General features: G+C 38.8%; 1 protein-coding gene and 1 pseudogene across 1 annotated transcript in view; both read left to right on the top strand.

Moving 5' to 3' along the window:
- EGF (epidermal growth factor) overlaps positions 1 to 16,471 on the top strand; it is a 193,244-nt gene that overhangs the window by 88,646 nt on the left and 88,127 nt on the right. The window contains 4 exon segments of the mRNA XM_006903614.1: positions 7,013 to 7,138; positions 10,960 to 11,082; positions 13,894 to 14,056; positions 16,266 to 16,346. Of these exon segments, the coding sequence (XP_006903676.1) occupies positions 7,013 to 7,138; positions 10,960 to 11,082; positions 13,894 to 14,056; positions 16,266 to 16,346 (493 nt within the window).
- On the top strand, positions 8,446 to 8,778 carry LOC102856107 (annotated as a pseudogene).

Below are 16,471 nucleotides of genomic sequence, written 5' to 3'. Positions count from 1 at the left end.
TTGGCTATTAGTGTGATTTTGAATCTTGTTTTATATTTATCTCCAGACTAGTCTGGATTTTTGTTGAAAAGCTTATAAAATTAATGTTTAACCCCAACACACTTTTTCATTAGATGCTAATATCTTGTCTTCATGATATTTACAAGCTTCTAATTTTAGTTACACACTTTTTATGTTTACTTGGAGAAATGATTCAAGTTATACAAGTATTCAGGTCTTTTGTTCATAGGGTCGCTATGAGTCATCTATGAGTCAATGGCACTTAACAATAACAACAATTGATAGAAGGAGAATTTATGCCTTTGGGTGGTGCAGGAGAAGAGTATTGAATATATATATCATGGATGGCTAGTAGAAAAAACAGGTTTGACCTTGAGAGGGTGAAACCAGGTTGCTCCTTGGAGGCAAGGAATCTGAAGCTCCGTCTGACATACTTTGGGCATGTTGCAAGGAATGACCAGTTCTTGGAGACGGACATCATGCTTGGGAGGGTGGAGGGACAGCGAAAGAGAGGAAGATCCTTGATGAGGTGGACTGATTCAGTGACTGGGGTAAAGGAGGTAGGTGTGTCAGAGACACTAAGATTGGCACAGGATAAAGCAGAGCTCAGAGCTGTTGTGCTTAGGGTCACTATGAATTATAAGTGGCTCGATGGCACATAACAACAACAAGTACTTTATTTTTAATATTGATTAATCAAAATGTTAATAATTTAAGTAGTGTGTTGCTGTTATTGAGTGTCAGTGAGTAGTATCCAATTAACAGTGAGTCTAGAAGACAGAGCTGTGCTTATGACTATAATCTCTAAAGAAGTAGATTGTTTCTTCTTCTCTCCCTAGGAGCTGCTGGATGCGGTTAAGCTGCCAAGTATTTAACCATTGTACTACCAGGGCTCCTGAAGAGTGAGTTTTAGTTTTGACTTTGTATAATGTGAACTGATCCATAGCTGATCCTTCTGCAGGTTTTCAGAGGCAGTAAATGGCATTGAAAGAGATTGCCCATTCTTCTCCTTCGGAGCAGCTGGTGGACTCAAATTGCACGCCTTTGGCATTGCAGCACAATTTCTTACCCCTAGGCCACCAGAGTTCTCTAATTATGCAATAGTTTTTCTTGTGTACTATCAAGTTGGAACTGACCCTCTGGTGAGTTTTCAGAGGCAGTTAATCCATCAGAGAAGATAGTGGGCTTAAACCAGGTACCTTCAGAATTGCAGTATGACTTTTTGCCACTAGGCCACCAGAGCTCCCTTATACAATAGTTGTTGTTATTACGTGTCATTGAGTCATTTGTGACTCAAAGTCACAATAGCCCTGAAACCTGCTCTATCCTGTGTCATTCTTATTGTCTCTGACACACCCACCTTCATTACCCTGTCACTGAATCAATCCATCTCATTGAGAGTCTTCCTCTCTTGCATTGTCCCTCCACCTCCACCCTTCCAACCATGATGTCCTTCTCCAAGGACTGGTCCCTCCTTGCAACATACCCAAAGTATGGCAGATGAAGCTTAAGACTCTTTGCTTCCAAGAAGTAGTTTGGCTTCACCTGTCTAGGATGAACCTATTTGCTCTTCTGGCAGCCCATAGTATATATTCAATACTCTTCTCCAGCACCACAGCTCAAAGGCGTTACTTCTCTTTCTGTCATCTCTAGTCATTTTCCAGTTTTCTGAAGCATAGCAAGTAATTGTGAAGACTGTGACCCAGATCAGGTTCACCTTAGTCTCCAAACTGAAATCATTGCTCTTTAATACTGTAGAGAGATCCCTGACAGCAGATTTTCCCAATGCAATTCATCTTTTGATTTCCTGGCTGCTGGTACCAACATTGTTAATTGTGGAATCAAGATCATGAAAAACAATTGACATGTAAATGTGTTGTCATTTTTGGGGTGACCAAATTGGTTTTGTCCAAAACCTAATTCATCAAATCAATTCCAAGTCATGCCAACCCTCCATCAGTTTTCCAATTCTGTAAGTATATACAGGAGGCTTTCCATCTGTCTCCCTTGGAGTAGCTAGGGGATTTGAATCACCAACCTTTTGGTTAATAGTTCGACAGTATGACCTCAAGTTTACCATAGTGACCCCATATGAGAATGGAACTCTCTCATAGGGTTTCTAGTCTGTGTGCTTTATAAGTTATTTTAGCTCTTGTTTACCACTGGGTTAGAACCGACATTATTGACTCTTCAGTGAGTTTTCAGGGACAGGAAATAAGCTGGAGGAGAATGCCCACATTTCTCCCATAGAACGTCTGGTGAACTTGAACCACAAGCCTTTGTGTTGGCGGTATATTTCCTTCCCGCTAGACCACCAGAGCTCCCTAATTATGCAATAGTGTTAAATGTATGGCAGGATCGGTTTAACACGTAATTCTCCCCAGATGTCTGAATAAAAAAGCAATTACAAAAGAACTAAATAATTTATTTTCTTATTTTGAATTTAACAAAGAACGTAGTTCTTTTGTCCCAAGGCTTGGTATTTTTCCTTGTTTTACATGCATGTGAAAGTTGGACAATGAGTAAGAAAGACCTAAGAAGAACTGATACTTTGAGTTGTAGTGTTGGCTAAGAGTATTGAATATATATGGATTGTCAAAACAAAAAGAAAATCTGTATGGGATGAAGTGTAACCAGGGTGCACTTTAGAGGCAAGGATGGTGAAACTTCATCTGACATACTTTGGGCTTTTTGTCAGAAGGAGTCAGTCCTTAGAAAAACACAGCATGTTGGGGAAAATAGAGGATCAGTGAGGAAAGACCCCCATGAGGTGGAGTGGCACAATGACTGCCACAATGAGCCTGCATGTGGCAGAGACTGTGAGGATGGTGCAGTAGCAGGCAAGGGTCAGCTCTGCTGTGCAAAGGCCCTTGACCAGATGACACCCAACAGCAACAAAGAATTAAGACAGATGACTAGACTTAGCACGGTGCCTGCAACAGTGCACTCAAGTACAGCAACGGGCAGAAGAGGGTACAGGACCAGACACCGTTTCTTTCTTATGGATACTATGAGTTGGAATTAAGTCTCTGGAACCTAACAACTGAAAAGAAATGTTTGTAATGGAGCCGAAAGTCAAGGTGTCTCAAAGGATGTTATGAAGATTCCCAGCATCTGAATCAACCCAGACTCTATTTTTTTTTTTTATTTTAGTGAAAGTTTACAGAGACTTTGGATTTTCATTTATTCATTCATTCATTGTTGCACACTTTTCTCCCTGCCCACCCTACCCCCTACAGTTCGCTTTTCTCTTTGAAAAGTAAAAAAAAAAAAATTCTTTCATTGCTATACAATCCCCCTAACCCCCCAGACTCTATTTCAAAGGCAGATTTCTACGGTTTTCTGTCATTTACTTCTAGAGTGAGGGTAACTGAAGGAGTTCCAGCTAATCCTCCTGATGTGCACGCACAAAGCGACACTTTAAAGGAGGCAAGAACATATTTCTACACTAATCTTTCTTTTTTAGTCAAAACAAGTTTGAAGACTAGAAAGGAAAGGAAACAGGTGAAGTCTGTGCCAGGAGACCTTTTATAAGCAGATAAGCAGGGGTCAGGGAAGTAGCCTGCTCTTCTCAGGCACTTGCTGTTTCCTTTGTCCAGACCACATCCTGGAGTTCTTCCACAGTACTTCTCTCAGGTTCTTATTTCATAGGCTTCAGATGATCTCATCCAAGTCTTCGTCTTCAGGGTCTATGACCTTAGCTTTCCTCCCTCATATTCATCTTTGCCACAGTACTGTCCTCTGTTTCTGATTGTATCTGCCCTTGTAGCACTGTCCTCTGTTTCTGATTGTATCTGCCCTTGTGCTCATGCTTACCTGTGTTGATCCCTCTGTATTCCCCATTGTTCGCTGCAGTCTAGTAGATTCTGAATCATGGTGACCCCGTGTGTGAAAAGTAGAGTGACCTCATGAATTTTCAGGGTCATGACCTCTCAGAAAGAAGCTGATGTTCAAGCCTCTTCTAAAACGCCTCTAAGTGGAGTTGAACTGCCAACATTTTGGCCAATAGTTGAGTGCTTAGCCTTCTGTGTCACCCAGAGATTCCTTATATTCCCCATAGCATTTTACAAAGGTAAATGGGTAAAGTTTTAACGATAAAAGGAGACATGCATCTGGTTAACCTTTGAAAATATGGTATGTGTGTTACCAGTTCAACACTTGACTCTGGCTGGACAAATCAAAGACATCAAGTTGGCCAATTTTGTTCAATATATTAACCAAATTCAGCACAAGAATTTATATCACTGAGTTGATTTTATGATGGATCCTGGGATATTTTCTAAAGTATGGACATTTACCTAGCAGAGGAAATACTGTGATCACGAAGGTGGTTTTCCCAAGGGTGAGGTTTATTCCAGTGCATTGTGGATGTGCTGACCTCTGCAATTTCCACAAATATGGAAAACTCGACTGCATAACTGTGGTAGTAGGGGACTGCATGTGCACTATCCCCTATAAAAATATGGAATGCTAGGAGCAAAATTATCAGAATTTGAGGCTAAGACACAACAATTATTTATGTTAAACCTAAATGATGTTTAATGATTTTAAAAATAGCTTAGTATTGCAATATGACTTATAATTATTGTACTTTTAAAAAGATGTTCTTATGTTTGAGGTGTTTTGCCTTTTTTAAAAAAACAAAAACAAAAGCCCAAAATCAACAAACCCAGAAAGGGAAAAGGATTGGAAGTTATTGCTCAAAAAGTACTAAGTTTCTGTTTAAAGAGAAGAAAAACATTTGAAACCAGAGACTGGTGTGGTTGTACAAGAAGGGTGGGTGAAATTAATGCCATTTCACTCATAGTAGCACCATTATAGATGGAGAAGAGACTGAGATTGTTAGCAATTTCAGCTTGCTCAGCTCCACAATCCACACTCTTAGCCCTGGCAGTAAGGAAATCAAAAGATGAATTGCACTGGGAAAATCTGCTATCAGGAACCTCTCCAGAGTGCTGAAGAGCAATAATGTCAGTCTAGCGACTAAGGTGCATCTGATCCAAGCCATGTTCTTCGCAGTTACTTGCTAAGTATCAGAGAGCTGGACAATGACTAAGGATAATAGAAGAAAAATCAATGTCTTTGATTGGTGCTGGAGGTGAGTACTGAACATACCACAGACTGCCAAGAGAATAAACAGATCTGTCCTCGAGAGGGTGAAACCAAGTTGCTCCTTGGAGGCAAAAATTTTGAAGCTCAGTCTTACTTAGTTTGGGCATATGGCCAGGAGGGACCAGTCTTTGGAGGAGGAGATCATGATTGGAAAGGTGGAGAGAAAGCCCAGGAGAAGAAGACTGTGGATGAGATGGATCGATACAATAGCTAGGGTAATGGGGGGCGTTCAGAGCTCTTATACATAAGATTTTTATATTGTACATGACTTGTAGGTGACTCAACAGCACACAACAAGAACATTTAAAATTAATTAAATGGCAAATTTTTTGTTAAATATATTTTACCACAGTAAAAAATAAATCAGAGTGAAAAAAACTATTACGTTACACTGAGCATTTGGAACCCAAGTAATTACATCTGTTAAATGTTAGGTGCTGTTAAGTCAACTATGCCTCGTAGTGACCCTGTGAATAACATCTGAACCTTGCCCTAGTCTCCACCATCCTCATAATATCTGTCAAGCCCATTGTGGTAATTGCCGTGTCTGCCCATCTCATTGAGGGTCTTCCTTCCTTTTACTGACTTGTTAGCTTTCCCAGCATGGTATCTCTCTCCGAGGACTGGCTCTTCTTAAAAAATATACTCAAAATAAGTGAGATTAAGTTTCACTATCTTTGTCTCTAAGGTTTTATATCCTTCAAGATAGATATGTTTGTTCTTTCTTCAGTGTATGGTCCATTCTTTTCCAACACCATGATTCAAAGGCATCAATTCTTCTGTCTTCCTTACTCATTTATCAACTTTCAGATGCATAGGAAGCAATTGAAAATACCATGGCTTGGGATCAGGCACCCTTTGGTCTTTAAACTGACATCCTTGTTCTTCAGTTGTTGGAGAGGTACTTGATAGCAGATTTCCCCAGTGCAATAGATCTTTTGATTTCTTGACTGAGGTTACCAAGGGTATGGATTATGGATCCAAGTAAAATGAAACCATTGACAACTTCAATCTTTTCTCCATGTATTGTGATGTTGTTCTCTTGATGTTGAGAAATAATCCATACTGAAGGCTGTAGTGTTTGATTTTCTGCAGTAAGTTCTTCAAGTCTTCTTCAGTTTCTGCGTTTTGTGTCATTTGTACAACTCAGGTTGCTGTTGAGTCTTCCTTTGATCTTGAAACCACATTCTTCTTCCCATAGTCTAGCTTCTTAGCATATTTATTGAATAGGTATGGAGAAAGGATATAGCCCTGAACCACATCTTTTCTTATTTTAAACCACAAGGGTGTTTCTCTGTGCTGTTCAGACAACAGCTTCTTAGCCTATGCATAGGGAGCTCTGGTGGACTAGTGGTAAGAATCTACACTGTAACCTGAAGGCACATGGTTCAGATCGCCAGCAGTGCCGTGGGAGAAGGGTGGACAATCACCTCCTTTGCTGTTACTATTTCTGAAAACCCGCTGGGAGTCAGCTATGGTTGGTTCTGACTCAATGGTCCACAGAAGCAACAGGTTTCCCATAAGCACAGTAAGTGTCCTGGGATTCCCATTCTCAGTGTTAGCCACAATGTGTTGTGATTCACACAGTCAAATGCTGTTGCGTAGTCAATTAAAAAAAAACAACTAAATAAACATGCTGCTAGTTAAAATGTCCTTTTTCTGAGTGTTATGTGTATGAGCAACAACATTGTAGGAGCAACACTATTAGAGAAATAGATGGAATTTGATTTGCTAGAGAATCTGGGTTAATGTTGTCTGACATGGTAGTGATGCCATCACCATGAAAGATAATACCCTTGATATCACATCAAAATTAGCCTTCTTAATAGCTACAAAAGGATCAAGAATTGTTCCCTGTCAAAATACTTTTCCACTTCAAAGAAGCCGTTTTCTTTTTTAGATCGGGAGCTTTGCAAACAGAGGAAAAGAAGCTGCAGAAATAGCACGTGTGATCAAGATTCTAAACTCTCTGTGTGCACGTGTGCCAAGGGATATACTTTAAGCCACGATGGGATGCACTGTGAGGGTAAGGCATAGATCTTGTGACAATAAGGCAAATCGTGATATAGTAGAGGGTAGATCTGGGAAAGTGGAGACAGTCTGAGTAGAGGTTTGTCTTCTGTAGGACCATCAGAGCCCCAATGTAAAGAAAACCGAAACAGCCACTCCTTTTTATTTCCTAGAAATGCAATTTTAGTTTTTTGTTCTACTTTTGAAACCTTTATACTCCTTTCAGTTCTTCTATCTAAGTGTTTCGAGATCAATCCCTTTCTAAAGATGCTCAAAGAGTAATATAAAGCAAGTATATTCTTACTGGGCTTCTTGAAACCCCATGGTTGTACTTGATGCAGATTCCAGCATATGCAAGGTTTTTAGGAGACTGGCGTAAAGTTATAAGATTTTCAAAGAAAGTGTGGCTCCCACCTCCCAGCTCCTAAAAACATCTAGGAGGAATGACAAGAAGCTGTGACCCAAAACGCAAAAGGAGAGCTTCTCCTGTGTTAACATTTCAGTCTCAATTTAATGAACCTGGGAGAAATACACTGCCCTTTCCAAAGATAGTAAATGGCTTATTGATCAAAACAGTCCAGTGGTTGTAGCACACATTCAATGCAATGAGTTGGGAAGGGATTTCAAGGAAATCTAGCACCTGCCTTGCTGGTTATACCAGTTTCTTTTGAATCTTTTCTCATGCATGTTGACATCATGTATTTCAGGGGGGGAAAACAACAACTATGATCCATATGGTTTCCAATGTCTGATTTTTTTTCTGAAATATAACTCCTTGTCTGCCTTTGAAGGGTTTCTGGGTGGACTGAATTCTCCAATCTGGTGATTAGGAGCAGAACTTGTTGACCATTTACATCACACAGGGACTTCTGTTAATTAGTCAGAGGCTCCTACTTTTATAGAAGAGTCCTTAGATGGTACAAATGGTTAAGCGCTTGACCATCAGCAGAAAAGTTGGTGGTTTGCACTTACCCAGAGGTACCTCAAAAGCAATGTGCTTCCAAAAAGCCATGGCTTTGGAAATCCTGTGAAGAGGTTCCACTCACACATGACGTTTCCATGAGTCAAAATAAATCCGCAGGCAGATAAAGGCACAGCATAAAAACACTGACCTGTAAGCCTGGAGTGTAAGGCAGAGTAAAGGTGCTAAGGACAGTTTGTGCTTTCAAATGAAAAAGCTCTAGTTGCTGTTGTGAAGAATGCAAAGCAGAGAAGAGAATGTTCCACTAACGTATGGCAAGTTATGTGTTTCCAAAGAGATAGACTACATCTTCACCAGAGTTATTCTAGTATATAATTAGAGTAGCCAGGCACCCCAGCTCCATGAAGGCTCTCTATGCCAAGCAGCCTACAGGCATCTGGCAGGGAAGGCCTAAGAGGAAGGTCAGCTTAGCCTGAGCTGTGAAGGAGGAGCCCAAGAGATCAGCCAGGCTGTCAGCTAAGCTGCCTGCAAAAGTGGAAAGGAAGTCCCAAAAGGCAGCAGGAAAGGAGAAGACTCCAAACAAAAGAGTGAAAACAGAAGGGGAAAGGGGAACCAAGGGAAAACATGTGGAAGTGGCTAACCAAGAAATGACAGATTTACTGCAGAAAATGAGATAAAATGAAGAGAGTCCAGCCTCTGATGAAACAGGAGAGGAAGAAGCCAAGTCTGATTGATATTTTGTCTACCATGTCTTGTCACTGGTCCCTTCTTGTACAATAGAGGAATATTTTTCTCACGTCTTGATGAGGGTCAAGTAAGGAAAGTTTTGGTTTGTGTTATTGTTTTTTCCCTCCACAAGAGGTTGTCAGCTGGCTGGACTTTGGTCCAATTTAGCCAACAATGACCCAAGGGCAGAGGGTCTGCTTGGTTTATTGTAGTCAACAGCATTTGTTGAGTGTGCCTGTCTTTAAAATTTTATAAGGTCTTTGGGCCAAACTAATTAATATTGGGATGAACAATTTTTAAGTGGTACAGGAGTCATTTGCCTATTTGCTGTACTGAAGTAACTTGGGGTATTGTGAGGCTGAACACTGCCATATTTGTGTCAAATACCACAATGGTTACCCATCATGGACAGTGTTTGGAGGAGCTTCCAGATTGATTCAGGTTTGGAAGCTGGAGTGATATCCATTTCCTAAACCAGATGCCTCTGGAAACTCTATGAACATAGAGAAATGATGTTAGTTATAAAACAGGGTTCGGGTCTTTTGTTCATAGGGTAACTATGAGTCATAGCCAATTCGACGGCACTTAATCAGTGCTAAGTGAGACTAGTGTTGTTATATTTTGGAGGAACATTCTTCTAATTTGCACATCACTCTTGTGTCAATTTGCGGTACTGAGGTAATCTGGGTTTGCTGTGAACCTTGTGCCACTGGGTTACAAATGCCATAATGGTTTCCCAAAGTGGACAGTGTTTGGTAGAGCTCCCAGTGGTAAAACAGGTTTGGAAGCAGGAGTGGCATCCACTTCCTAAACCACATGCCCCTGGAAACTCTGTGAAGTTGGAGAAATGACAATAGCTATAGAAAGGCATAAGGTCTTTTGTTCGTAGGATCTCTATGAGTTGCACTCAACTCAACAGCAATCAACAACAACACTTTTGTAAATGCAAGTTTTTGTAGCTCTAGACAATTTTCAAGAAGGAAATCTCACTTCATTCCATTTTAAAATGTAAATACATTTTTTAAGAGGTAAGATCATTTGCTGATTGTTCATTTTTTATATATACAACTAGAAAATGTGGGATGCTAAAATTTGGGGGTAGGATTGTATGTCAGTGTAACATTTCATGTGTGAGAGGGTCAGGGTTTTTTTGGTTTTTATTCATTTATTTGTTTATTTACTTTTTAAATATTTTTTTTTATTTCAATGAACATCTTACAGAGATTTTGGAATTCCATTCATTCATTGTTGCACTTTTCTCCCTGCCCACCCCACCCCCAACCCCCGTTTGCTCGAGAGGGTCAGTTTTTATATCCAATAAAGAGCATACTTAGTGACAATTTGGAGTCATACATTTATGGCTTGAACATTTTAAATTAAGTCTATTTTAAATGGCGTTTTACATTTTTATTTTATATTGTATTGCTTACAAGCTCATATATATTATTTCACACTATTCTTCATTCATATTGTATTTCATATAATCATTACCATGCATTGTGTTTTATAAAATTAATCACCGTTGGACTAACCCATCATTACCCTGTCTTTTCATGTCCCTCCTGGGTCTTACCCATTTCCTTTACTCCCTACCTCCAACTATCTTTGTAGAACTCTATGGCTTCACCCTTACCCATCCTTATACTCCCTCTTCTTCCTCCCTTAGGTCTCTAAACATGTTTTACTAGTTATCCTTCTATTTTTACAACAATGGTTTTATGCAGTATTTGTCCTTATGAGACTAAGTTAGTTCACTTAGTATAATGGTCTCTAGTCTCTCTTAAGTTATATAGTATTTTTCAAAATTATTGCTTCTGAGTGCTGCATAGTATGCCATTGTGTAAATGTACTACAATTTATTTTTCATGTTTTTCAGATACATAAATTAGGATATTGTTCAGTAAAACTTTTTCTTAAAGATAACCATTCCATCCTCTTTGCTCTCTCCCAGTAAGAACTGTGTGGATTCTGTAACATTTTTGGTCTTGGTAGTTCAGTTTTCCTAATAACTTTGTTTTGTGCTGTGAATGGTTGAAATTTTGAGTTTGTAGTGTGTAATAATAAATTGGGAATTAGTGGTCTCTATGAGTCGTCTATGACTCGACCGCACCAAACAACAACAATGATTAACATAATTTATTTTTTTTTAAATAATCATCTGACTATACTTTGTTCTTGTCATTGTATAGATGTCAATGAATGTAACCTTTCGAATCATGGCTGCACTCTTGGTTGTGAGAATACTCCTGGGTCTTATTACTGTACATGCCCAGCAGGGTATATGCTGCTTCCTGATGGGAAACAATGCCAGCGTAAGTCAGAGCTACAAGTATTTATAGCATCGTTTCCTTCATTGTCAGTGATATTCCTAAGGTGTCAATATCTGAGTTGGTGACCCAGTGGTTTGATCAACAGTGTACATCAGAATCACCATTGAGTTTTGTTTTGTTCTGCTTTTGAAATATGAATGACTAGACTGGTATAAGGGAACTCTGGTGGCCTAGTGGCAAGAAGCTGTGCTACAATCCCAAAGGCACGCAATTCGAGGCCACAGCTTCTCTACAGGAGAAGAATGGGCAGACTTCTCCCATGCAATTAACTACCTCTGGAAACCCGCTAGAGTGTCAGCTATGGATCGGTGCACACTCTATGGTAAACAACAACAACAACAGACTGGTTTAGTGGTAAGAAGCTGTGCTGAAATCCCACAGGCAGGCAACTCAAATCCACTAGCTATTCCTCAGGAGGAGAATGGCCAATCTCTCCTCCCATGTCATTAAGTTTCTCTGAAAGCTTGCTGGAGGGTCCGTTATGAGTCAATCCTGACTCTATGGCACATAATAACAATAGGCAATCACAGACCTATAAAATAAAAACTTCCACAGCTAAAAAAGAAAATGTATTATCTCCTTCTATTTCTTCATCCACGTATGTACTTGGTCCTTTCTCACTGACTTTCCCTCTATCCAACGTTTTATATTAGTGATAATAATAAAAAAAAAATCCATGATCTGTATTGCAATTCAGAATGCATACCTTGTAGTAATAAACACCAAGGTGCAAGGCAAGAATAATGCTGCTGTGGTAGTTAGTGTTAAGTGCTAACTTGACTGGGCCATGATTCTCAGGTTTTTTTTACAAAAGTAATGCCGTATTTGACAGTTATATTCATAATATACATAAATAAGGGCCATTCTTGTCCCCACTCCTTAGTTATCTTTACAATGGTGGGTTTATTTCTTAATATTTTCTAAATAAGACCAATGAGTGTGGTTTTCTAAAAAGTAGTATTACTACGAACTAATAAATTTTTAACATCTTTGATGCGTTTCAATCCATTATATTTGTTATCCTTACTCGCATGCAAATTATCTCCCCTTGTTCTAGTTAGAGTCTTTTCATATAACTTCCTGACCCCAGCAACCTTGGATAGATTTCTTATCTGATCAAGGGTATTTTCTAGGTTCATCTTGTACATTAAATGTTTTAAACTTGAAATCCACTGACATAAGTAGCCATTCCATAGAATTGTTCACATATGTATATCAGTGCATCTTTGGAAAAGATTTCTAAAAGCACAAAATAGCAGGTAGGTACATATATAATTGTACCTTTAGTGCTATTGTTTAGAGAGCAGGAAATGGGGCATGGAGTCACAGGGCTATGAGTGTCTCTCTGAAAGGGCTAGAGGGACTGAGGATAAGATGACCCCTCACCACACCTGAGCAGAATGCAGATGAAGAGCTCATAGCCCGACCACATAGTGCCTCTAGAGCCAAAACAGTAGCAGGAAGTTAATTTATGTGTAGTTGACTCAGACTCACAGTTGTGCTACCGAGAATGGAGTTTATTAGGGAAGCAAGTTGGAGAGTGAGGGAGGCAGAAAATACCTCACAAGTCCACATTTAGTCCAGCACCCCACAAGGCACAATTCCTCAAGTAGTTCAGGCTCCAGTTTTAGTTCAGCAACACAAATTCAAGAAGCCTCTGGTTCTTTCAATCATCCAGCAAGCTTTGCCTCTGAGCAGGAACAAATCAACTTCTCCTTCACGCATTTAACAAGAACAGTAAAACCTTTAACTGAGGCCAGCACAAATGCAAGAAGCCTCATATCACATGTTGCTACAGTTTTTCCACAGCAATGCCGTGGTCTCTCCACCACCATCACGAAGGTCTCGCCACCAGCATCTCACTTTTACTAGGGTCTTGCTCAGTCTCTCTCAAGTCTTGCCTGCCACAAGTCTAACTGCCACAAATCTTGCTACTTAGTGTAGGAAGCATTCTTTCTCTTATCCTAGTCCCACAGTTATTGATGATTTGCAAGACCATGTGTCTGCAGTTAAGGTAGCTTGAGACCAGAAGGAGTTAAGGTAATGGCTAAAAAAGCCAACTTTTAGGTTAACACTGCAGGTATATATTGTAACCTTTGATTTATTGGCTTTTATCTAGATGTATGGTATATGGTAGGGATTTAACTATCTCCTCAAATTATTACTTGCATTTATTTCTCTACTATTTTATGATCTTATATATGTTATTAATTTAAATAAAACCTTCATCACACACTATAGCCTAGGTATCTTGATCCTTTGAATTGAATCTTCTTTCTTGAACTATTATCCTTTCTATCTAACCTTGCACTATTTTTCTACCATTTCAATTATTAAATGTGCCTTTATTATTAAATTATTTAAATGTACCTTTATGACACTTTTTAATATTTTAAAACACTTTCATTTTTCTTCACGTACCTAATAACATTCATATGGTATGTCTAGTTTTTCTTACACATGTAATTTGTTTTCCAAATGAGAATCTCTTAACCAACTTGCATGTAAAATTTTTTGGAATTTTGATAACTAGTAACTTTAGAAATACTACATAGATAGTATTTAGTAACTTAGAACTAGAATACTTTTCCAAACTCAGAAGCCTGTCTTTATTTTTTGTTTTAGATTTGAAATGTTCTCTTTATTTAAATAATTATCATTATACCTTTTATTAATGTTTGTTCTTTATTTAACATGCTCTTTTCTGAATAGCATTTTTATTAGCAACTTATTTTAATAAATTTACATAAACCTGACTTAACATTAATGCTGGTTTTATTCTTCATCAATTAGCATTACCACCCTGTCCAAGAGATATGTCTAAATGCAGTAACAACTGTGTTCTGACATCGGATGGCCCTACATGTCTCCATCCTACAGGTTCAACATTTGACATAGATGGAAAAACATGTACTGGTAAGTGTACTTACTTTTTTGTTGGAAAACTCTCAAAGTGGTACCTATAAACTGATATTATTGTCAAAAAAGAATCACTCTTCCAACATTGGAAGATATATATGCAAGCTATAATTACATAGCTTACACTTGATTGTTAACAAAATTAAAAATAACCAGTTTATACTTGACTTTCCATTAAATCAAAAAAACCTACTCTCCAGAATCCAACTGCTCCAAATGATTCCTAGGCAGGAACCAAGTGACTTTTAAATACAAAGGCACACCCACCATGTCCTGATTGCTTAAAGCAGATGCTTCCAGCCCACAGCTGATTATTAACTAAATCAAAGAAGCCAATCAGCTTACACTTGATTGTTAAAAATTTTTAAACAATGGCCAAACAGTTTAAACCCAACTTTCAATTAAAACAACCTACTCTCCAGAATCCAACTACTCTAAACTGGAGACTCTTAGGACACAATCAACTTTTAAATACAAAGACCTTCCCACCAAAATTGGGAAGGGAGTGCATTATTTTATTTTATTTTTTCTCTGTACCTACTCAGTCTGTATGCTGTGCAGATTCCCTAGAGACTGGACTCTATGAAGTGGAGTATGGTATCAGGATTGTCATCAATAACCTGTGTTATGCAGATGACACACCTTGTTTGCTGAAAGTGAGGAGGACTTCAAGCACTTGTTGCAGGAGATCAAGGAATGCAGCCTTTGGTATGGATTGCATCTCAATGTCAAGAAAACGAAGAATTTTACCCCTGGACTGATAGACAACATCATGATGGATGGAGAGGAAATTGAAACAGCTTGCTTGGATCAACAATTAACACCTTTCGGACCAGCAGTCAGAAAATAAGGAGATGCATTGCACTGGGAAAATCTTTAGTTAAGGACCTCTCCAAGCTATTAAGAAGTATTGATGTCAGTTTGAGGACTACAGTGTGTCTGACTCAGGCCATAGTCTTTCAGATTACTTGTTATGCGTCTGCGAGCTGGACAATGACTATGGATGGCAGAAAAAGAATTGATGCCTTTGAGCTGTGGTGTTGGAGAAGAGCACTGAACATCCCATGGATAGCCAAGAGAACAAACAGGTATGTCTTGGAGAAGGTGCAGCTGGAGTGTTCTCTGGAGGCAAGAACGATGAGACTCCACTTTGCATACTTTGGACATGTTGCTAGGTGGGGCTATTCCTTGGAGAAGGACACTATTCTGGGAAGGGTGGAGGGTCAGCAAAGGAGAGGAAAACACTCAACCAGGTGCTTTGACATAGTGACTGCTGCAATGGATTCATGTGTGTTAGGAAGTTTGAGGATGACACAGGATATAGCAGGGTTGAGATCTTTCGTTTATAGGATCACTATGAATTGTACTTGACTCAACGACACCTAACAACAGCAACATTATTATACAGAAAGTCCTGAAGTAGCGTTACTAGTCTGGTGGCCTTGTGGGTAAGAAGTTACACTTCTAACCCAAAAGCAAGCAGTTCAAATATAGCAGCTGCTTTAAAGGAGAAAGATCTGCGTTCTCCTGTGTGACTTATAGCCTCTTCAAACCTGCTGTAGGGACAGCCATGAGGTGGTTTGGACTTGATGTCACATAACAACAACAGTTGTATTATTTTGGATTCGGACATCATTTTAGTCTTAATTTCCTCAGCTGTAAAAATGAATTATACCTGCCACATAGATTAACATTAAACAAGATTGCAAACGCAAAGAGTTAGCCTGTTCCTCCTATCACATAGGTACCTCACAAATGCCCTTTTCTGCTTTTGTCTTCATAGAGACTTGGATATTACTCAAAATTAGCAGATATATATGACTTAAAGAAAGTAAAATAACTCAATAGGCAAAAAACGCAGATAATAACAAAAAGAATTACTGTGAAAAATTAGACCAGCCACCAGTTGCATTCAGTGCCTTATTTATTTCAGCCAGGTATCAGTGTGTTTTTTCTCAAACATTATAATAAAACAAGAGAAAGGCTATGTGGCTGTTAACACTAAAAACCTCAAGATTTATAGTCCTATAAATAAATGGGAGTGGAATAGAGTGGCACTCTTGCATCTAGTCTCTGGAAGGTTAGCTTTTGAAGCAGAATGAATTTCCACAAATAGATTTTAAAATCAACAAATACTTAGGTTACCTCATTATCTTGATGAAAAAAAATAGGTTTTTTTTTTAAAATTTCTAATACAGTGCATCTTTGCAAACAATCTTTTTACATTTATTTTTATCTAATGGTAGATATGTCCCCATTAACACAATATCTTGGGAATGTGTTTGCTTTCCCGGGAATAATCGACAGCTGGATCAAAAAAAATTTGCGTAGCTCAGGCTAGTGCTTTAGGTATCTGAAAATGACTTTCTGCAAAAAAAGGGAAGCAACATTTCAGTTGGAAAGATGGAAAGTTGAATTGATTCTGTATTCTGGATAGAATTATTCTTTTTCC

This window comes from Elephantulus edwardii, unplaced genomic scaffold, assembly GCF_000299155.1.
Source record: "Elephantulus edwardii isolate Elephantulus edwardi_28Jun2011 unplaced genomic scaffold, EleEdw1.0 scaffold00012, whole genome shotgun sequence".
Lineage (NCBI taxonomy): Eukaryota > Metazoa > Chordata > Mammalia > Macroscelidea > Macroscelididae > Elephantulus > Elephantulus edwardii.
This window is presented reverse-complemented; position numbering and strand designations above follow the sequence as displayed.